Here is a 17,239-nt window from a genome sequence, read left to right on the forward strand (position 1 = left end):
GACTCTGCACTTCCTGGACTTGGGTGGCTATTTCCTTTCCTATGCTAGGGAAGTTTTCAACTATAATCTCTTCAAATATTTTCTCGAGTCCTTTCTCTCTTCTCCTTCTGGGACCCCTATAATGTGAACGTTGGTGTGTTTAATGTTGTCCCAGAGGTGTCTTAGACTGTCTTCATCTCTTTTCTTTCTGTTTTCTTTTTTCTGTTCCACAGCAGTGATTTCCACCATTCTGTCTTCCAGGTTGTTTATCTGTTCTTCTGCGTCAGGTATTCTGCTATTGATTCCTTCTAGTGTATTTTTCATTTCAATTATTGTATTGTTCATCTCTGTTTGTTCTTTGATTCTTCTAGGTCTTTGTTAAACTTTCATGCATCTTCTCAATCTTTGCTTCCATTCTTTTTCCAAGGTCCTAGATCATCTTCACTATAATTATTCTGAAGTCTTTTTCTGGAAGGTTTCCTCTCTCTACTTCATGTAGTTGTTTTTCTGGGATTTTATCTTGTTCCTTCATCTGGTACATAGTCCTGTGCTTTTTCATTTTGTGTGCCTTCCTGTGAATGTGATTTTCCTTCCACAAGCTGCAAGATTCTCCATACTTTCATTAAAGTTTTTTAAAACATCTTTTTTCATACCTTTCTTTTTCAAAAAATAATTTTACATCATTATTTCCACTCTTTACTGTTCTGATTTTTTACTTGCTTTGGGTTATGCTATAATTCTTTATAGCTTCTTGAGTTGCATTTTTACTTTGTTTTAATTTTTTTATTTGCTTAAAACATTTAAGTCTGCAACTCTATCATACCACAGTTATCCCACAAATATATATATATGTGTGTCTCTGTATATGCTTAATTTTAGTTTAGCTATTCACATTTCATGATTTACACCATTTTTTTAATCCTCTGTAAATCCTAAGGGGAAGTGTTAATGAGTTTCAAAATGGAGGGTTTTTTGTTATTATAAATCACTGACCCATTGTTGATTTCTTATGTAATTGGTCTTTAGGATAACACTTTCATGGAATATGTTGAGGTTTCTTTTGTGGCAAGGTGCATTGTCAATTTTTATTAGTATTTTATGTGAAAAGAATAAGTGTATTTAATTTTTATGTGAACTGTGAAACCACATTTGGTACAGGACTGAGATTCAGGTTTTCCTTTGTAAATTTTCTTTTGTTTATGTCTTTAAATGGATGGAAAACTTCCTTGTTTCTCCATTGCCATAGATAATTTTTATCTCATTCGTTTATATTGTATGAGTGTATTTATACGGTTTTGACTTCCTGATTTACCCAGGTAGCTTCAAGAAGATTTTTAGCTTTGCTTGTGCAGATTCCGTGATGTAGACTTAACGTTAAATATCACCACTGCTTATGTAATTTTATCTTTATTTTCAAGTTTGGTATCCTTAGTCCCTAGCACAGTGCTTAGCACCTAGGGAGCTCTTGATCAATATTTGCTGAATGAATGAATGGTTGCAATACCCCTGTAAGCAATTTTGGGTTTTATTTCTTTCTTTTTTTTTTTTGCGGTACGCGGGCCTCTCACTGTTGCGGCCTCTCCCGTTGCGGAGCACAGGCTCCGGACGCGCAGGCCCAGCGGCCATGGCTCACGGGCCCAGCCGCTCCGCGGCACGTGGGATCCTCCCAGACCAGGGCACGAACCCGCGTCTCCCGCATAGGCAGGCGGACTCTCAACCACTGCGCCACCAGGGAAGCCCGGTTTTATTTCATTCATAGTTAGTGCTGAATTTCTACTTCATTTGTACATATTGGAAGATAGTTCTTCTTTTTGAGTTTAGATATGCTTTAAAGTTTTAAAAATTACTTTACTTACCATTTGTGTATCTGTGTAAAATTGTGGTATATGTGGATCAATTAGCAGACCATTCCATATCGTCTTGTTCTGCCTTGTCCAGGGGACTGATTTGGATTTTTTAAAACAGAAAATAAAATTCTGTTCATGTTATATGTCACTGTCTAGCTATTTGTGGTTTCAAATTGCATTTAGGGTATAAATTCCTTAATAAGATATGTGAAGATTTTCATACTATGAGCTCCATTTATCTACCTTTTATTTCTTAGTATTTACTCTCACATTCCCATGTTTTAGTTCCTAACACACTATACTCTTTCAAGCTTCAGTGCCTTTTAAAATTACTTTCCCTCTGCCAAGAATGCCTTCATTTGACAAAGACCCACTCATAAATAATCTATTCTTTCTAAACCCCTTATCCTCTCTGGCTGGAGAGAGAGATTTCTTTTCTTGCTCCCATATCATATCTTTCATATTTTTGACTCAATTTTTCAGGTTACCTCCTTGAACAAAAGTGTAAGATGAGTTAATAAGCATTAATCTTTCAGTTAGCACCCACCCTATTGCATCCAGAATTAGAACTGAAATGTGAGCCATGCTCACAGCGTTTCCTTTGCCCTGGCAGCATCTAAGGAATATTGATACATTATAAGACAGTTCAAAGCATTCAATAAAAGAGCAGATAATGTGCTTTGCAGATTATGTAGCACATAGTAGGTACTCTGTAAAAGTTAATGGCAACTCAGCAGTACTCTGATAACATTATAACGTTTTCTCTGAATTGTCTTCAGCTCCCATTTCATGATTCTCAGGCATATATTGTACATGTTGTAAAAGTGATAGATACTTTGATGTCCTGGTAAGTAAAGCAAACATATTTCCAAAGCACATACTGAAATATTACTACCAGTGGAAGCTATATATTATCAATGAAGAACCATAGAGCAAAGAGGTTTAATGAAACTCCTAAGCCAGGTATGACTCTAGAACTCAGATTCTTTACAAACTTAGAGGTCTCTTCTACCAAATTTCCTTCCAAAGGTGTGGTGTTATGGGTAAAATATCAAGAGCGGAAACAATTTTTGCTTTTATCTTAGGAGAATGTGAAATGATTATAAATAACTCATTTAAGCATTAGATACTAATTTTAAATATTTTTGTGGTAGCTTGTGAGTAAATACACTTTGTTATAGTGAAGTTTTATTATACATATGCAAACAAAAGCATGAAATTTAGAGTTAGAGGTTTCAGATACATGCTAGTTAAACCTTAGTTCACTTATATGAGGGAAAACTGAGGGCAAAGGTGGTCACATGTTACCTAAATCACGTTCAGATTTCCTTCTCAGGGATGCTCACACAAGAACTTCTGATGGGCTTATTAAACTTACATCATGTGCACTCCTACATGCTAAAGATTTTAGTTTCCTAGGTTCCCATGCAGCATGGTTGATGAGAATAATGATGTTCACCTGATAAATATTATGTTTAAAAGAATTAACTATGTTATTTTGAGACATTAAGAAGCATACAGTCACAGAAATTCACTGTAATCCCATTTATAGAGGAGGTTTCACTATAAGTACATGGAGGCACCATGGGTCTATATTAAAGATATCAAGTCACTGAACTGCAAAATGACCTTGATGTGAGATGATAGGACTTCTAAGACAAGGAGCATTAGGAGAAGCATTATGGGGAGTATCCAGCATGTAATTAGAATTTTAACCAGAATTCAACTAAGCAAAATAGCTACATGTAGAGTAAAAGGCAATTCATCAAGGAACAAAGCCATCGTGAGAATGTGTATATTGATTACATACATACGTAACATGTATAGTATAAATGTATACGTATATATCATATATATAATATACATAATATTTCCTACATCTTTATATAGTCTTTAAATGCATTTATTTTAATGATAGCAAATTATTGCATCTAGGTCATAGAACATAATTTTCAACCCACGCTTCTATACTTGGCTGTGTATGTTTGTCCAGTTTTTTTTTTTGTTGTTGTAAATAATGAAACAATGCAGATCCTCTCACATAGATTTTCTTCAGTATTTAAAATTATTTTAGTTTGCTAGGGCTGTTGTAACAAAGCACCATGAACTGAGTGACTGAGAACAAGAGAAATTGTCTCATAGTTCTGGAGGCTAGATCCAGGTGTATTGACAAGGCAGTGCTCCCTCTGAAGGCTCTAGGGATGGATCTGTCAGGCCTCTCTTGTGACTTTTGGTAGGTAGGTCTTAGGCTTCGCAGTATAACTCTGATTTTTATGTGATGTTTTTCTTGGGTGTGTTTATCTGTCTCCAAATTTCTCCTTCTCATAAGGACATCAGTCATACTGGATTGTGGATCACCTACTCCAGTATGACCTCATTTAATTATATCTGCAAGAACTCTACTCCCAAACAAGGCTATATTCTGAGGTACTGGGAGTTAAGACTTTGGCATATGGATTAAGGGGGACACAATTCAGTCCATAACAAATTTAAGTTCCTTAGCATCAACTTCCAAAAAGGGAATTTACCCATAAGAACAAAGTTTATCGCTAGACATCACTAAAAGGTTTCTGACAAATATAATTTTCACTGTTACCAACCCTATATCAGAGTGCCTGATTCTTGATATCCTCAAAGACCTTGGTAATTATTTTCAATATCATTGAAATTAATATCATTATTCTTAACTTTGCTAATTTTATAATCATGGTTAGGCATAGTTTTAATAAACTGGTTAATTTTTCATGCTTTTTGACTATTGCATTCTAATTTGTGAATTATCTAGTCACATTCTTGACCGTGTATCTATTGGGGTATTAGTGTCACTTTTTATAGACATGTGAGAGTTCTTTATACATTGAACATATTAATATACGTGTATTCAGCAAAAAATATTTTTATTTTCTTGTTTTTGTATACAGAAATAGTAAATGAATATAAATTTATCAAACGTTTCTCTTTGTTGTATTCTTTTACCTCTAAGTTTGAGCATATCTTCTTATTCCATAGGCTGAATAAATATACATTTTTATTTTTACTTTTTCTTACTTGAATTTGAATTACTTTAAATTTAATAATACATCTGAAACTTCATGATATATGTATGACATACAAATGAGTATTAGAAATATTTACCCAATGTTCTAAGTAACATTTTATTTATAATTTTTATTTCATATTGGAATATATTTGATTTCAATGTTGTGTTAGTTTCAGGTGTACAGCAAAGTGATTCAGTTATACATATACATATATCTATTCTTTTTCAAATTCTTTTTCCATTTAGGTTATTACAGAATATTGAGCGGAGATCCCTCTGCTATAAACCAGGTCCTTGTTGGTTATCTATTTTAAATATAGTAGTGTGTATTTGTGAATCCCAAACTCCCAATTTATCCCTACCCCCACCTTTCCCCTTTGGTAACCATAAGTTTGTTTTCTAAGTCTGTGAGTCTGTTTCTGTTCTGTAAATAAGTTCAGTTGTATCATTTTTTTATTTTCTTCATATAAGAAATATATGATATTTGTTTTTCTCTGTTAGTGTGATAATCTCCAGGTCCATCCATATTGCTGCAAAAGATATTATTTCACACTTTTTAATGGCTGAGTGATAGTCCATTGTATATATGTACCACATCTTTATCCATTCATCTGTTGATGGACATTTAGGTTGTTTCCATGTCTTGGCTATTCTAAAAAAATGTTGCAGTGAACATTGGGGTGTATGTATCCTTTTGAACCATGTTTTTCTCTGGATACATGCCCAGGAGTGGGATTGCTGGGTTATGTAGTAGCTCTGTTTTTAGTTTTTTAAGGAACCTCCCTTCCGTTCTCCACAGTGGCTGCACCAATCTACATTCCCACCAAGAGCGTAGGAGGTTTCCCTTTTCTCCACATGCTCTTCAGCATTTATTGTTCGTAGAGTTTTTGATGATGGCCATGCTGACTGGTGTTAAATGTTATATATCTCATTGTAGTATTGACTTGCATTTCTCTAATAGTTAGCAACGTTGAGAATCTTTTCATGTGCCTGTTGACCATCTGCCTGTCTTCTTTGGAGAAATGTCTGTTTAGGTCCTCTACCCATTTTTAGATTGGATTTTTCTTTACTTTCTTCTTTTTTTTTTTTTTTGATAATGAGCTGCATGAGCTGCTTGTAACTTTTGGAGATTAATACCTTGTCCCTCTCATTGTTTGCAAATATTTTCTCCCATTCTGTGGATTGTCTTTTCATTTTGTTTATGGTTTCCTTTCCTGTACCAAAACTTTTAAGTTTAATTAGGTCCCATTTGTTTATTTTTGTTTTTATTTTCATTACTCTAGGAGACAGATCAAAAAAGATCTTGCTGCAATTTATGTCAAAGAGTGTTCTGCCTATGTTTTCTTCTAAGAGTTTTATAGTATCCAGTCTTACACTTAGGTCTTTAATCCATTTTGAGTTTATTTTTGTGTGTGTGGTTAGAGAATATTCTAATTTCATTGTTTTAAATGTAGCTGTCCAGTTTTCCCAGCACCATTTATTGAAGAGACTGTCTTTTCTCCATTGTATAGTCTTGCCTCCTTTGTTGTAGATTAATTGACCATAGTGCATGGTTTAATTTCTGGGCTTTCTATCCTCTTTCATTGAACTGTATTTCTGTTTTTTTGTGCCAGTACCATACTGTTTCGATGACTGTAGTATAGTCTGAAGTCAAGGTGCCTGATTCCTCCAGCTCCATTTTTCTTTTTCAAGATTGCTTATGCTATTCAGGGCCTTTTGTGTCTCTGTACAAATTTTACGATTTTTCTAGTTCTGTGAAAAGTGCCATTGGTAATTTGATAGAGATTGCATTGAATCTGTAGATTGCCTTGGGTAGTATAGTCATGTTGACAATATTGATTCTTTCAATCCACGGTCATGGTATATCTTTCCATTTGTTTGTGTCATCTTTGATTTTTTTCATCAGCATCTTATAGTTTTCAGAGTACAGATCTTTTCCCTCCTTAGGTAGGTTTATTCGTAGGTATTTTATTCTTTTTAATGTGATGGTGAATGGGGTTGTTTCTTTAATTTCTCTTTCTGATCTTTCATTGTTAGTGTATAGCAATGCAACAGATTTCTGTGTATTAATTTTATATCCTGCAACTTTACCAAATTCATTGATTAGCTCTAGTAGTTTCCTGGTGGCATCTTTACAATTATATATGTATAGTATCATGTCATCTGCAAACAGTGACAGTTATATTTCTTTTCCAATTTGGATTCCTTTGATTTCCTTTTCTTCTCTGATTGGCATGGCTAGTACTTCCAAAACTATGTTGAATAAAGGTGGCAAGAGTGTATATCACTGTCTTCTTCCTGATTTTAGAGGAAATGCTTTCAGCCTTTCACCATTGAGTATGATGTTAGCTGTAGGTTTGTCATATATGGGCTTTATTATGTTGAGGTATGTTCCCTCTATATCTAGTTTCTGGAGAGTTTTCATCATAAATGAGTGCTGAATTTTGTCAAAAGCTTTCTCTGCATCTATTGAGATGATCATATGATTTTTATTCTTTAATTTGTTAATGTGTTGTATCACACTGATCCATTTATGGATATTAAAAAAATCCTTGCATCCCTGGGATAAATCCAACTTATTCGTAGTGTATGATCCTTTTAATGTATTGTTGCATTTGGTTTACTAGTATTTTGTTGAGGATTTTTGCATCGATGTTCATCAGTAATACTGGCCTATAATTTTCTTTTTTGTGGTACCTTTGTCTGGTTTTGGTATCGGGGGATGGTGGCCTCATAGAATGAGTTTGGGAATATTCCTTCCTGTGCAATTCTTCGGAATAGTTTGAGAAGGATAGGCATTAACTCTTCTCTAAATGTCTGAGAGAATTTGCCTGTGAAACCATCTGGTCCTGGACTTTTGTTTGTTGTGAGTTTTTTCATCACAGTTTCAATTTCAGTACTTGTGATTGGCATATTCATATTTTCTATGTCTCCCTGGTTCAGTCTTGGGAGACTGTATCTTTCCAGGAATTTGTCCACTTCTTCTAGGTTGTTCCTTTCATTGGCATATCGTTGCTTGTAGTATTCTCTTATTATCCTTTGTGTCCATTGGAACTTCTCCTTTTTCATTTCTAATTTTTTGGATTTGAGCCCTCTATCTCCGAGTTTTTCTTGTTGAGCCTGACTAAAGGTTTATCAATTTTGTTTATCTTTTCAGAGAACCTGGTTTTAGTTTTATTGATCTTTTCTATTGTTCTTCACTATTTCAATTTTTTCTGCTCTGATCTTTATGATTTCTTTTGTTCTACTAGCTTTGTATTTTGTTCGTTGTTCTTTTTCTGGTTGCTTTAGGTGTAAGTTTAGGTTATTTATTTGAGATTTTTCTTGTTTCTTGAGGTGAGCTTGAATTGCTATGGACTTCCCTCTTAGAACTGCTTTTGCTGAGCCCCATAGGTTTTGGATCGTCATGTTTTCATTTTCATTTTTCTCCAGGTAGTTTTTAATTTCTTTTTTGATTTCTTCAATGATCCATTGGTTGTTTGGTAGCATATTGTTTAGCCTCCATGCGTTTGTGTTTTTTTCCAGTTTTTTTTTGTAGTTGATTTCTAATCTCATTGCATTGTGGTCAGAACAGATGCTTGATATGATTTCAATTTTATTAAATTTCCTTAGGCTTGATTTTGTTGCCCAGCATGTGGTAAGGTCTGGAGAATGTTCCATGTGCAGGTAGGGAGAATGTGTGTTCTGCTGCTTTTGGATGGAATGCTTTATAAATATCAATTAAGTCTATCTGGTCTAATGTGTCATTTAAGGCCTGTGTTTCCTTTTTGACTTTCTCCCTGTTATGATCTATTGATGAAAGTGGGGTGTTAAAGTCCCCCACTATTAATGTGTTACTGTAGATTTCTCCTTTTATGGCTGTTAGTTTTTTCCTTATATATTGTGGTGCTCCCATGTTGGGTACATATATTTTTACGATTATTATATCTTCTTCTTGGATTGTTGCCTTGATCATTATGAAGTGTCCTTCTTTGTCTTTTGTAACAGTCTTTATTTTAAAGTCTATTTTGTATGATAAGAGTATTGCTAGTCCAGCTTCCTTTTGATTTCCATTTACATAGAATACCTTATTCCATCCCTTCACTTTCAGTTGGTATATGTCCCTAGATCTGAAGTGGGTCTCTTGTAGACAGCACATATATAGGTCTTATTTTTGTATACATTCAGCCAGTCTTTGTCTTTTGGTTGGAACATTTAATCCATATATGTTTAAGGTAATTATCGATATGTATGTTCTTATTGCCATTTTGTTATAGTTTTGTTTTTGTTTTTGTAGGTCTTTTTCCTTCCCTTTCTCTTCCCTTCTGTTGTGTTTTGATGACTAACATTAGTGTTGTGTTTGGATTCCTTTTTATTTTTTGTGTATCTATTGTAGTTTTTGTGGTTACCATGAGGTTTTGATATAGCAGTCTGTATACAAACAAGATTTTTTTAAGTTGCTGGTCCCTTAATTTCAAATGCATTTCCAATGTCCTGCATTTATACTCTCCTCTTCTCACAGTTGCTGGTTTTGACTTCATATTTGTGTGTGGATGACTTCCTACCTTTACTCTTGTTTGCCTTTACTGGTGAGCTTTTCCATTCATTATTTTCTTGTTTCTAGTTGAGGCTTTTTCTTTTGCTCCTAGAGAAGTTCCTTTAGCATTTGTTGCAAAGCTGTTCTGGTGGTGCTGAATTCTCTTAGCTTTTTCTTGTCTATAAAGCTTTTGATTTCTCCATCACATCTGAATGAGAGCATTACTTGGTAGAGTATTCTTGGTTGTAGGTTCTTCCCTTTCATCACTTTACATATATTTTGCCATTTCCTTCTGGTCTGTAGAGTTTCTGCTGAAAAATCAGCTGATAACCTTTTGGGAATTCCCTGTATGTTATTTTTGCTTTTCCCTTGTTGCTTTTAATATTTTCTTTGTTTTTAATTTTTGTCAACTTGATTACTATGTCTCTCGGCATGTTCCTCCTTGGGGTTTTCCTGCCTGGGACACTCTGCATTTCCTGGAACTTGGATGACTGCTTCGTTTCCCATGATAGGGGAGTTTTCAACTATTAACTCTTCATATATTTTCTCAGATCCTTTCTCTCTGACTTCTCCTTCTATGACCTCCATACTGAGAATATTGGTGTGTTTAATGTTGTCCCAGAGGTCTCTTAGACTGTCCTCATTTCTTTTCATTCTTTTTTCTTTATTCTGTTCTGCAGCAGTGATCTCCACCATTCTGTCTTCCAGTTCACTTATTCATTCTTGTGATTCATGTATTCTGATATTGATTCCTTCTGGTGTATTTTTATTCCAGTTATTGTAGTGTTCATCTCTGTTTGTTCTGTAGATCTTCTTGCTCTTTTTTAAACATTTCTTCTATCTTCTCTGTCCTTCTCTGTTCCTCCATTCTTTTTCCAAGATTTTAGATCATCTTTACTATCATTACTCTGAATTCTTTTTCAGGTAGATTACCTATCTCCCGTTCACTTAGTAGTTCTTCTGGGGTTTTATCTTGTTCCTTCATCTGGGACACATTCCTCTGCTGTCTCATTTTGTCTAACTTCCTGTGTTTGCTGTTTCTGTTCCTCAGGAGGCAGGGTTTTAGTTCTTCTTGCTTCTGCTGTCTGTCCCCTGATGGATAATGCTGGTCTAAGGGGCTTATGCCAGCTTTCTGGTGGGAGGGACTGGTTCTTGCCCACTGGTTACTAGAGCTTGGTCTTGTCCCTCTGGTGGGCAGGGCCATGTGAAGGGGTATGTTCATTGGGAAGCTGTGGGCTCAGGAAGACTTTAGGTAGCCTGTCTGCAGATGGGTGGGGCTGTGTTCCCACCCTGTTGGTGGTTTGGCCTGAGGTGTTTCAGCAGTGGAGCGTACAGGCCATTGGGTGGTGCCAGGTCTTGTGGGAAAATGGTGACCTACGGGAGGGCTCTTGCCAATGAGTATTCTCTAGAACTACAGCCTACATTATCTTTTCCCCTGCAGTGAGCCACAGCCTCCCTCTGCCTCTGCAGGAGACCTTCCAATACCTGCAAGTAGGTCTGGCCCAGGCTTTTATGAGGTCATTGCTTTTTCCCCTGCGTCTGGGTGTGCACAAGACCTTGTGTGCAACATCCAAGAGTGGAGTTTCTGTTTCTCCCACTCCTGTGGAATTCCTGTGATCAGAACCCCACTGACCTTCAAAGCCAGATGCTCTGGGGACTCCTCCTGATGCAAGACTCTCATGATGGGGTGCCTGATGTGGGGATCAGAACTTTCACTCCTCTGGGATAACTTCTGTCATATAATTGTTTTCCATTTTGTGGGTCACCCACCTGGCAGATATGTGATTTGATTTTATCATGATTGTGCTTCTTCTAGTGTCTCATTTGGCGGCTTCTTTGTCTTATTGGTAGTTTCCAGTGTTTTTTGGTCAATGGTTGTTCAGCAGTCAGTTGTGATTTTGGTGTTTTGGTGAGGGGGGTGAGCTCAAGTCCTTCTACTCTGCCATCTTGTCTCTGCCCCCATAAGCATCATTTATTAACTAATGTTTCTCATTTTCTTTGATAATAATATGTCCTTTCTTATTCACTAAGTTCTTAAGTATAAGGGTATATTACTTTAGAGTATACATAAGTATGTATACTGATGTTTCATTGATCTTCTATTATTTTGCCACAACCATAATATTTTAGCTATTATAGACTTCTAATATTTGTGTAATCTGCCCTCATTAATCTCCTTTAAAACAATCTTATGTGTTTTTACTTGTTTGTTTGTTGACCTAGTTATACTTAAAATTAGAATAATTTCAAGTTACAACAACTTGCCATTAGGATTTTAACTGTTAAATCTATAAATCTGTTAGAAAGTAATTCATCCTCCCTATACAGAAAGATGAAATAATAGTTTTCTTTATATGGATTTTTAAATACTTCAGTAAAGTTGTATAGCTTATGTAAGGTTGTACAGTCACTGCTTAGCAAACATTTATTAGTCATCTCCTGGTGTTTCAGGAATATAATGGAAGTTGACAAAAAGCTTAAAGTATCATTGAGACACTTTTTTAGAATAATTTCAGATAAGGAAATTGGGGAATTTTGAGGGTTAGCCAAGAGGAATACACAGTGTGCAGCGCTCATGTATAAATACCATGAATCCCTGAAAAGTGACAAGATTCCAGGAGAGGGGGTTATGCTTCAACTGAGTTTTGGAGGCTGACAGGCAGTTAGCTGGATGAAGAAAGCAATAACTTCTTTTAGGGGGAGGAAACTGAAAATGCAAAGGTACACATTTAAAAGACATGTCATGGAAACTAAAGGGCAAGAATTTAATTGTGGCCAAAGTGTAGGATGTGAATGAGGACTGGTGAGCCATGAATTTCTAGTATATATAGATCTAATTTTCTCAAATGGGCATTGGGTGACATTGGTGGGTTTTAAAAAGGGAAGTGACATCATATTTGTATTTCAGAAAGGTTTCAAATGGGGACAAGAAAGGAGTCAAAGTGAACAACAAAGGTTCATTGATAATTAATAAAAATATGTATTCAGTGAAAGAATGAATGAACATTGAATGAATCAATGAATGAAAAGTTAATGTATTACCACATTTAGCAGCTGAAAAATAACAACTTTGGTAAGATTACCTTTATATAGTCAAGTGGTTGCTATAGAAGCCAGTTAGAATGGAAGACTGTGTCACAGTACTGGATATTTGAAATGAGATCTAATGTTCTTGTATTCCAAACTAGTTATTGCTAGTTAGTAGGAAATAACGTAATGTTGTTATTTGATGTGTTGGTTATATATTCACTTTGCCACCTATTTTATTATCCTAATAGTTTTCCAGGTGGTTTGGTTTGGCTTGTTTTCAGGGTATAATACTGTAATTCCTGAAAAATAATAACTCTGTATTTTACCTTTCAACATTGGTGTTGTTTATTTCTGTTGTAATATATTGGTCAGAATTTCTGGAATTAAGTTAAAATACGGTAGTGAACATTTTCGTTTTGGTTTTAATAATAGGGATGCCCTAATATTTTACACTTAAGTTGATTCTGAAAGATGTTTTTAGCATATTAAACTTAAGACTCATTCCAATCCTATTTTAAATAGGTTAAAAATTATTTGGAAGATTTTGAAATTTTATCTAATAACTTCTGTGTTCCTGTTGAAATGCAGATATGTATTTTATGACCAGTTAATATGTCATGTTAAATTCATCAGTGATTTTAAATCATGCTTATGAAAAAATCTTCATGGCTGTGATATATTATTCTTCTGATACTGTGCTGAATTTTATTTTCTGTATTTTGTGAAGTATTTAAAAATGCTTATGGCCATAAATAAGATTTGCTTTATTACTCTATATTGTGCCTTACCCTGTTTTATATTCAAAGATAGAACCCTGGGATATTGTAAAATCTTAAATACTGCACAAAAATATTTAGTTATGTTAACTGGTTCATACTTAATGAGTCAGGAAAATAAATATATTTCAGATTTTTATCAATAAAGGTCATCATTGAGTTACATGACCTCAGGGAAATCTTTCTGTCTCTGGGGCTCATCTATAAAAATAAGGGGATTGGACTACATGAACTGTAAGGTCTTGACAGCTCTAGCTTTCTGCAAACTTGTATTCATAGAGAAATCCCTCCAGCTTTATGCTAAAAAGCAATAACACTATGTAAGGTAGAAATGGACCATGCTATGATGACCCTTACAGATTTAGACTTGAGTTTCAAAAAGGAAAAAACAACAACAAACTAACAGTAGTACATTGTTCATCTACTTGGGCCCATGAGCAGTTGAAAGTGATAAATGTTGACCTTGTGATTTATCTTAAGTTGCACTGGAGAACTGTGGATCAACCGCCCCTCACTGTTTTGTTCAGTTCACCTGAAACATTGGATCTAAAGGGCAGCAGGTGGGGGATCAGAAGCCCGGGATTTGTGTCCCACTCTGTCATTTACTAGTTTTGGGATCCTAAGTCATTTAATCCCTTCAGGCAAGTTTTCTTATTTGCAAGATGAAATATACTTAATTAATCTTTCAGTTCTGAAGTTCTATGAGAAGCCATAAATAATCCCTCAATAAAACATCTTCAGTTTATATAGTCACCTGGGGTTTACTTTCATATATATTGTTCTTAATTGATCCTCTCCACAACGTTTGGAGGCAAAAAGCAAAGTATTAGTGACTTTATTTCAGAGTTAGGTCTAGCCTCCAGACTCCAGAGAATTTGGTAGTTTGCCCAGTGTGCTTAGTAAGTGGCAGAGCCCCAACTGGAGCCTAGGCATTCTGATACTTAAACTGTTCTTTTCTTTTTACGACACATTGTCTTTCGTTAAGTGCTGTAATCACTCTTTTATACTTTTCCAGCATTCTGGCACATTTTCCGGCTCTTTAAATTGTGAGGACCAACTATCCTTCTTCCCTTGGGGTTCATTTATGATTTTAAACTATATAACACTAACACTTTGTTCATGTATATGTTTAAATGATTTCTTGAAAAGTACTCCATCTAACATTTATTCCTTCTTTTCCTGATTCTCTTTCAGATAGCAGTTCTGTGGATGAAAAGGTTTTAAATCATACTTTTTCTTCCCTCCTGAGGGATCTTGTCTTTTGTACATGTTTGTTTGTGACATATTAGACCTGTTTTGGTTCTTCTGTTTTAGTTGTGAACTGTGCATGTTATCCCAGCTTTCCATTCTTTGGTTGTCGTTTAAGTGTGCCCCAATCTGTTGCATTTATGAAGAGGTTACACCTTGCCAGCTTCGCTTACTTTAGCTTACACTTGCCAACCTAGGGGTCTGCTACGGTCAAACTCAGCATCTGTTTTTAAGTCTGGCGAATCATGATCTCTCTGACTGATTCATGATCTTCACTGCACATACCAAGTTTTAAGGGCAAATAGTATTTGGAATATGATATTTTCCTCGACTCTGCCAGTGCTTTTGTCTGAATGCTGACAGCTAATTTCAAAACCTCCACTCACAAAAACACAGTAGCTTTGACTTGAAGCTGACCCTGCTTAGCATCTGTCATACTAGGTGTTACGTGTCTAGTGCAGTTGACGCGTGTTCCAAATTCATGTATACACAGCTATAGGATGCTAAAAGCCTCTTTCTTTTGTTTTGTTTTTGTTTTTCTCCATTTTCGTTTAAGGCTCGAATAGTAAGTGGCAGTGATTTGGATGCTTCCCAGTTCTCTGCACTTCAGGCGTTTGGTGGGTAAGTACATTCATAACCTTTCTAATTCGTTCCATTCATCAATGGTTCTCAACATATGTATTTTGAATGCAGAATGTTGCATGATGGCATAATTAGCTTGCCTTGCTGTTGCTTTCTTTTCACAGTAAAATAGCTTTTATAGTGTTTTAAAAAAAGTAATGTATAGATTTGTGTATATTTATGTTTAATTATATGAATAAACATTAACATGATCATTCCATACACAAAACATAACCGTATAATTTTACATTACTGAGTTCATGTTAATAAAATTAATAGTGTTTTGATCTACTTGCTTGCACTTTACGATATGTGCATGAACATTTTTTTTATGTCAATAAGTGAGTAAATGTAATCTTCACCATTATTTTTTATAGTTCCATTTAATGAGTGTATAAAGTATTTAAAATGTAATCACAAAATAATGTATTAATTATATTTTCTATGTAAGATACTCAAACAGCAAGGGATTTCCTTTAATGCCCCTAATGATACATTGGTATCAGTTTGGCATGTGTGTTGTTAGGCCTTTTTCTGTGTGCTTGCAAACATATATGTTCTATAAGTTCATATAGAATAATAGTTTTGTTTGTCTCTATGCGTTGAACATAAATTAGGCCATTCTATATATAAAGAAGCACTAGTTTAGTGCTGACATAATAGCAGATATCATTACAATTGTTTCATATATAATGACTCATTTGTTCCTTACAATAGCTCTGTGAGGTAAGTACTATTTTGACCTCCATTTTACCTGAGGAAACTGATGTATAACGTAGTTGAAAACAAAGAAATAAAGAAAAGCAACCAAAACCAAACCTTTCTCTTCATACACCTAGTAAGTAGCAAAGTCAGTATTCAAGTTAGTCTAGTTCCAGAGTCTCTGATCTTAATTACTATGCTATATTTCATCTGCAACTTGTGGGTTTCTTTTTCCTTACCTTTTCTTTTTTACTATGTGACAACATACCTTGGAAAACTTTGCACTTCATTATTCATAAGCGATGTAAATATTTGGAAACATTTATGCAATGTTTGTTCATCTATTAATGAATTTTCCAGAATATTTCGGTGTCATTATTGTAAATGATACTAGAACAAACATATAATCAATTTTCGAAGTGTAATGTGTGGACCAAAGCTAATACACAGGATAGATAGTTAAATTGTTTTATAGGTGTTGAAATTTGAACATTTTTGTGTACAATAGAAATAGAAGCAAAATTTAGATATATGGTTTAGGGTTTTTTGGAGGGGCAAAGAAATAGTCTCACGGTTATGTTTTGTAATATTCTCATCCTCTTCAAATGAATTTTGTTAAATAACATCCACATGCTCTTTTCTATAAATTAAACATATGAAAAATTTTAAGTTTCAAATTTAAAGCTCCTGGATAATAACATCATTTTTACTGAGATTTTTCAAATAAGTAACTAGATATTATTTATGTATACAAACATTTCAATGTCCTTTAAATATGTGAAGATTTATATTCACATCTGTAATGTCACAATAATTTAAATATGTTATAAAAACGAACTGTGGCAAAAGTTCAGTATGGATTATTTATAGGAAATTCAGGTAATAAATGGATTACTCTCTCCGCACTACCCCACATATACTGTCTTTAAGTTTACAAAAAAATGATACTGTGACAAAACTAATAAAATGTTTATTTTAGAAAATAAGTTGAATCCCAATTTAAATTTAAAAAACATTTGTATGTCATAGTCTTAGAGGCTTATCTGAGTTTATGAGCTTACAGTTCTTTAAATTCCTACCTTCCTGTGGCATCCATCACTTGAAAACAACTTGCTTTCTTAACTCATATCTGAATATGGACTTTTATCATTGCCAGAGCAACAGAGTTAATCTCCATCCATGTTGTTGTTAAGTGTATGCTGTGTAAATGTCTAGCTACAATAGGTCATCTTTTCATTTCAATTCTTTAGATCCTTTCCACATTATTTTTCCAGAAATTTCCTATTTCAAGGGCTTAGCAAGGGATTTTGGAATTATGATGGTATGGGAAAGAGGTGATAATTTTTAGTCTACAAGAGAATTTGCTGTTACCTGAAGGCAGGTTCCTCTTGAAGAACCTGAAGAGTACATTAAAATGCAAGCTTTCAGTCACAACCTATTCCAGAAATATTTGTTTATTTTACTTTCCCTATCAATATTT

General features: G+C 34.6%; 1 protein-coding gene across 2 annotated transcripts in view; it reads left to right on the top strand.

The window, feature by feature from the left end:
* Positions 1 to 17,239, top strand: part of UNC13C (unc-13 homolog C) — a 598,728-nt gene that overhangs the window by 114,437 nt on the left and 467,052 nt on the right. For both annotated transcript variants that reach the window (XM_060169334.1, XM_060169325.1), the window contains exons 2-3: positions 14,383 to 14,405; positions 14,993 to 15,057. In XM_060169334.1, the coding sequence (XP_060025317.1) occupies positions 14,383 to 14,405; positions 14,993 to 15,057 (88 nt within the window). The remainder of the gene's footprint in view (positions 1 to 14,382; positions 14,406 to 14,992; positions 15,058 to 17,239) is intronic.

Source organism: Lagenorhynchus albirostris, chromosome 1, assembly GCF_949774975.1.
Source record: "Lagenorhynchus albirostris chromosome 1, mLagAlb1.1, whole genome shotgun sequence".
NCBI classification, from domain to species: Eukaryota; Metazoa; Chordata; class Mammalia; order Artiodactyla; family Delphinidae; genus Lagenorhynchus; species Lagenorhynchus albirostris.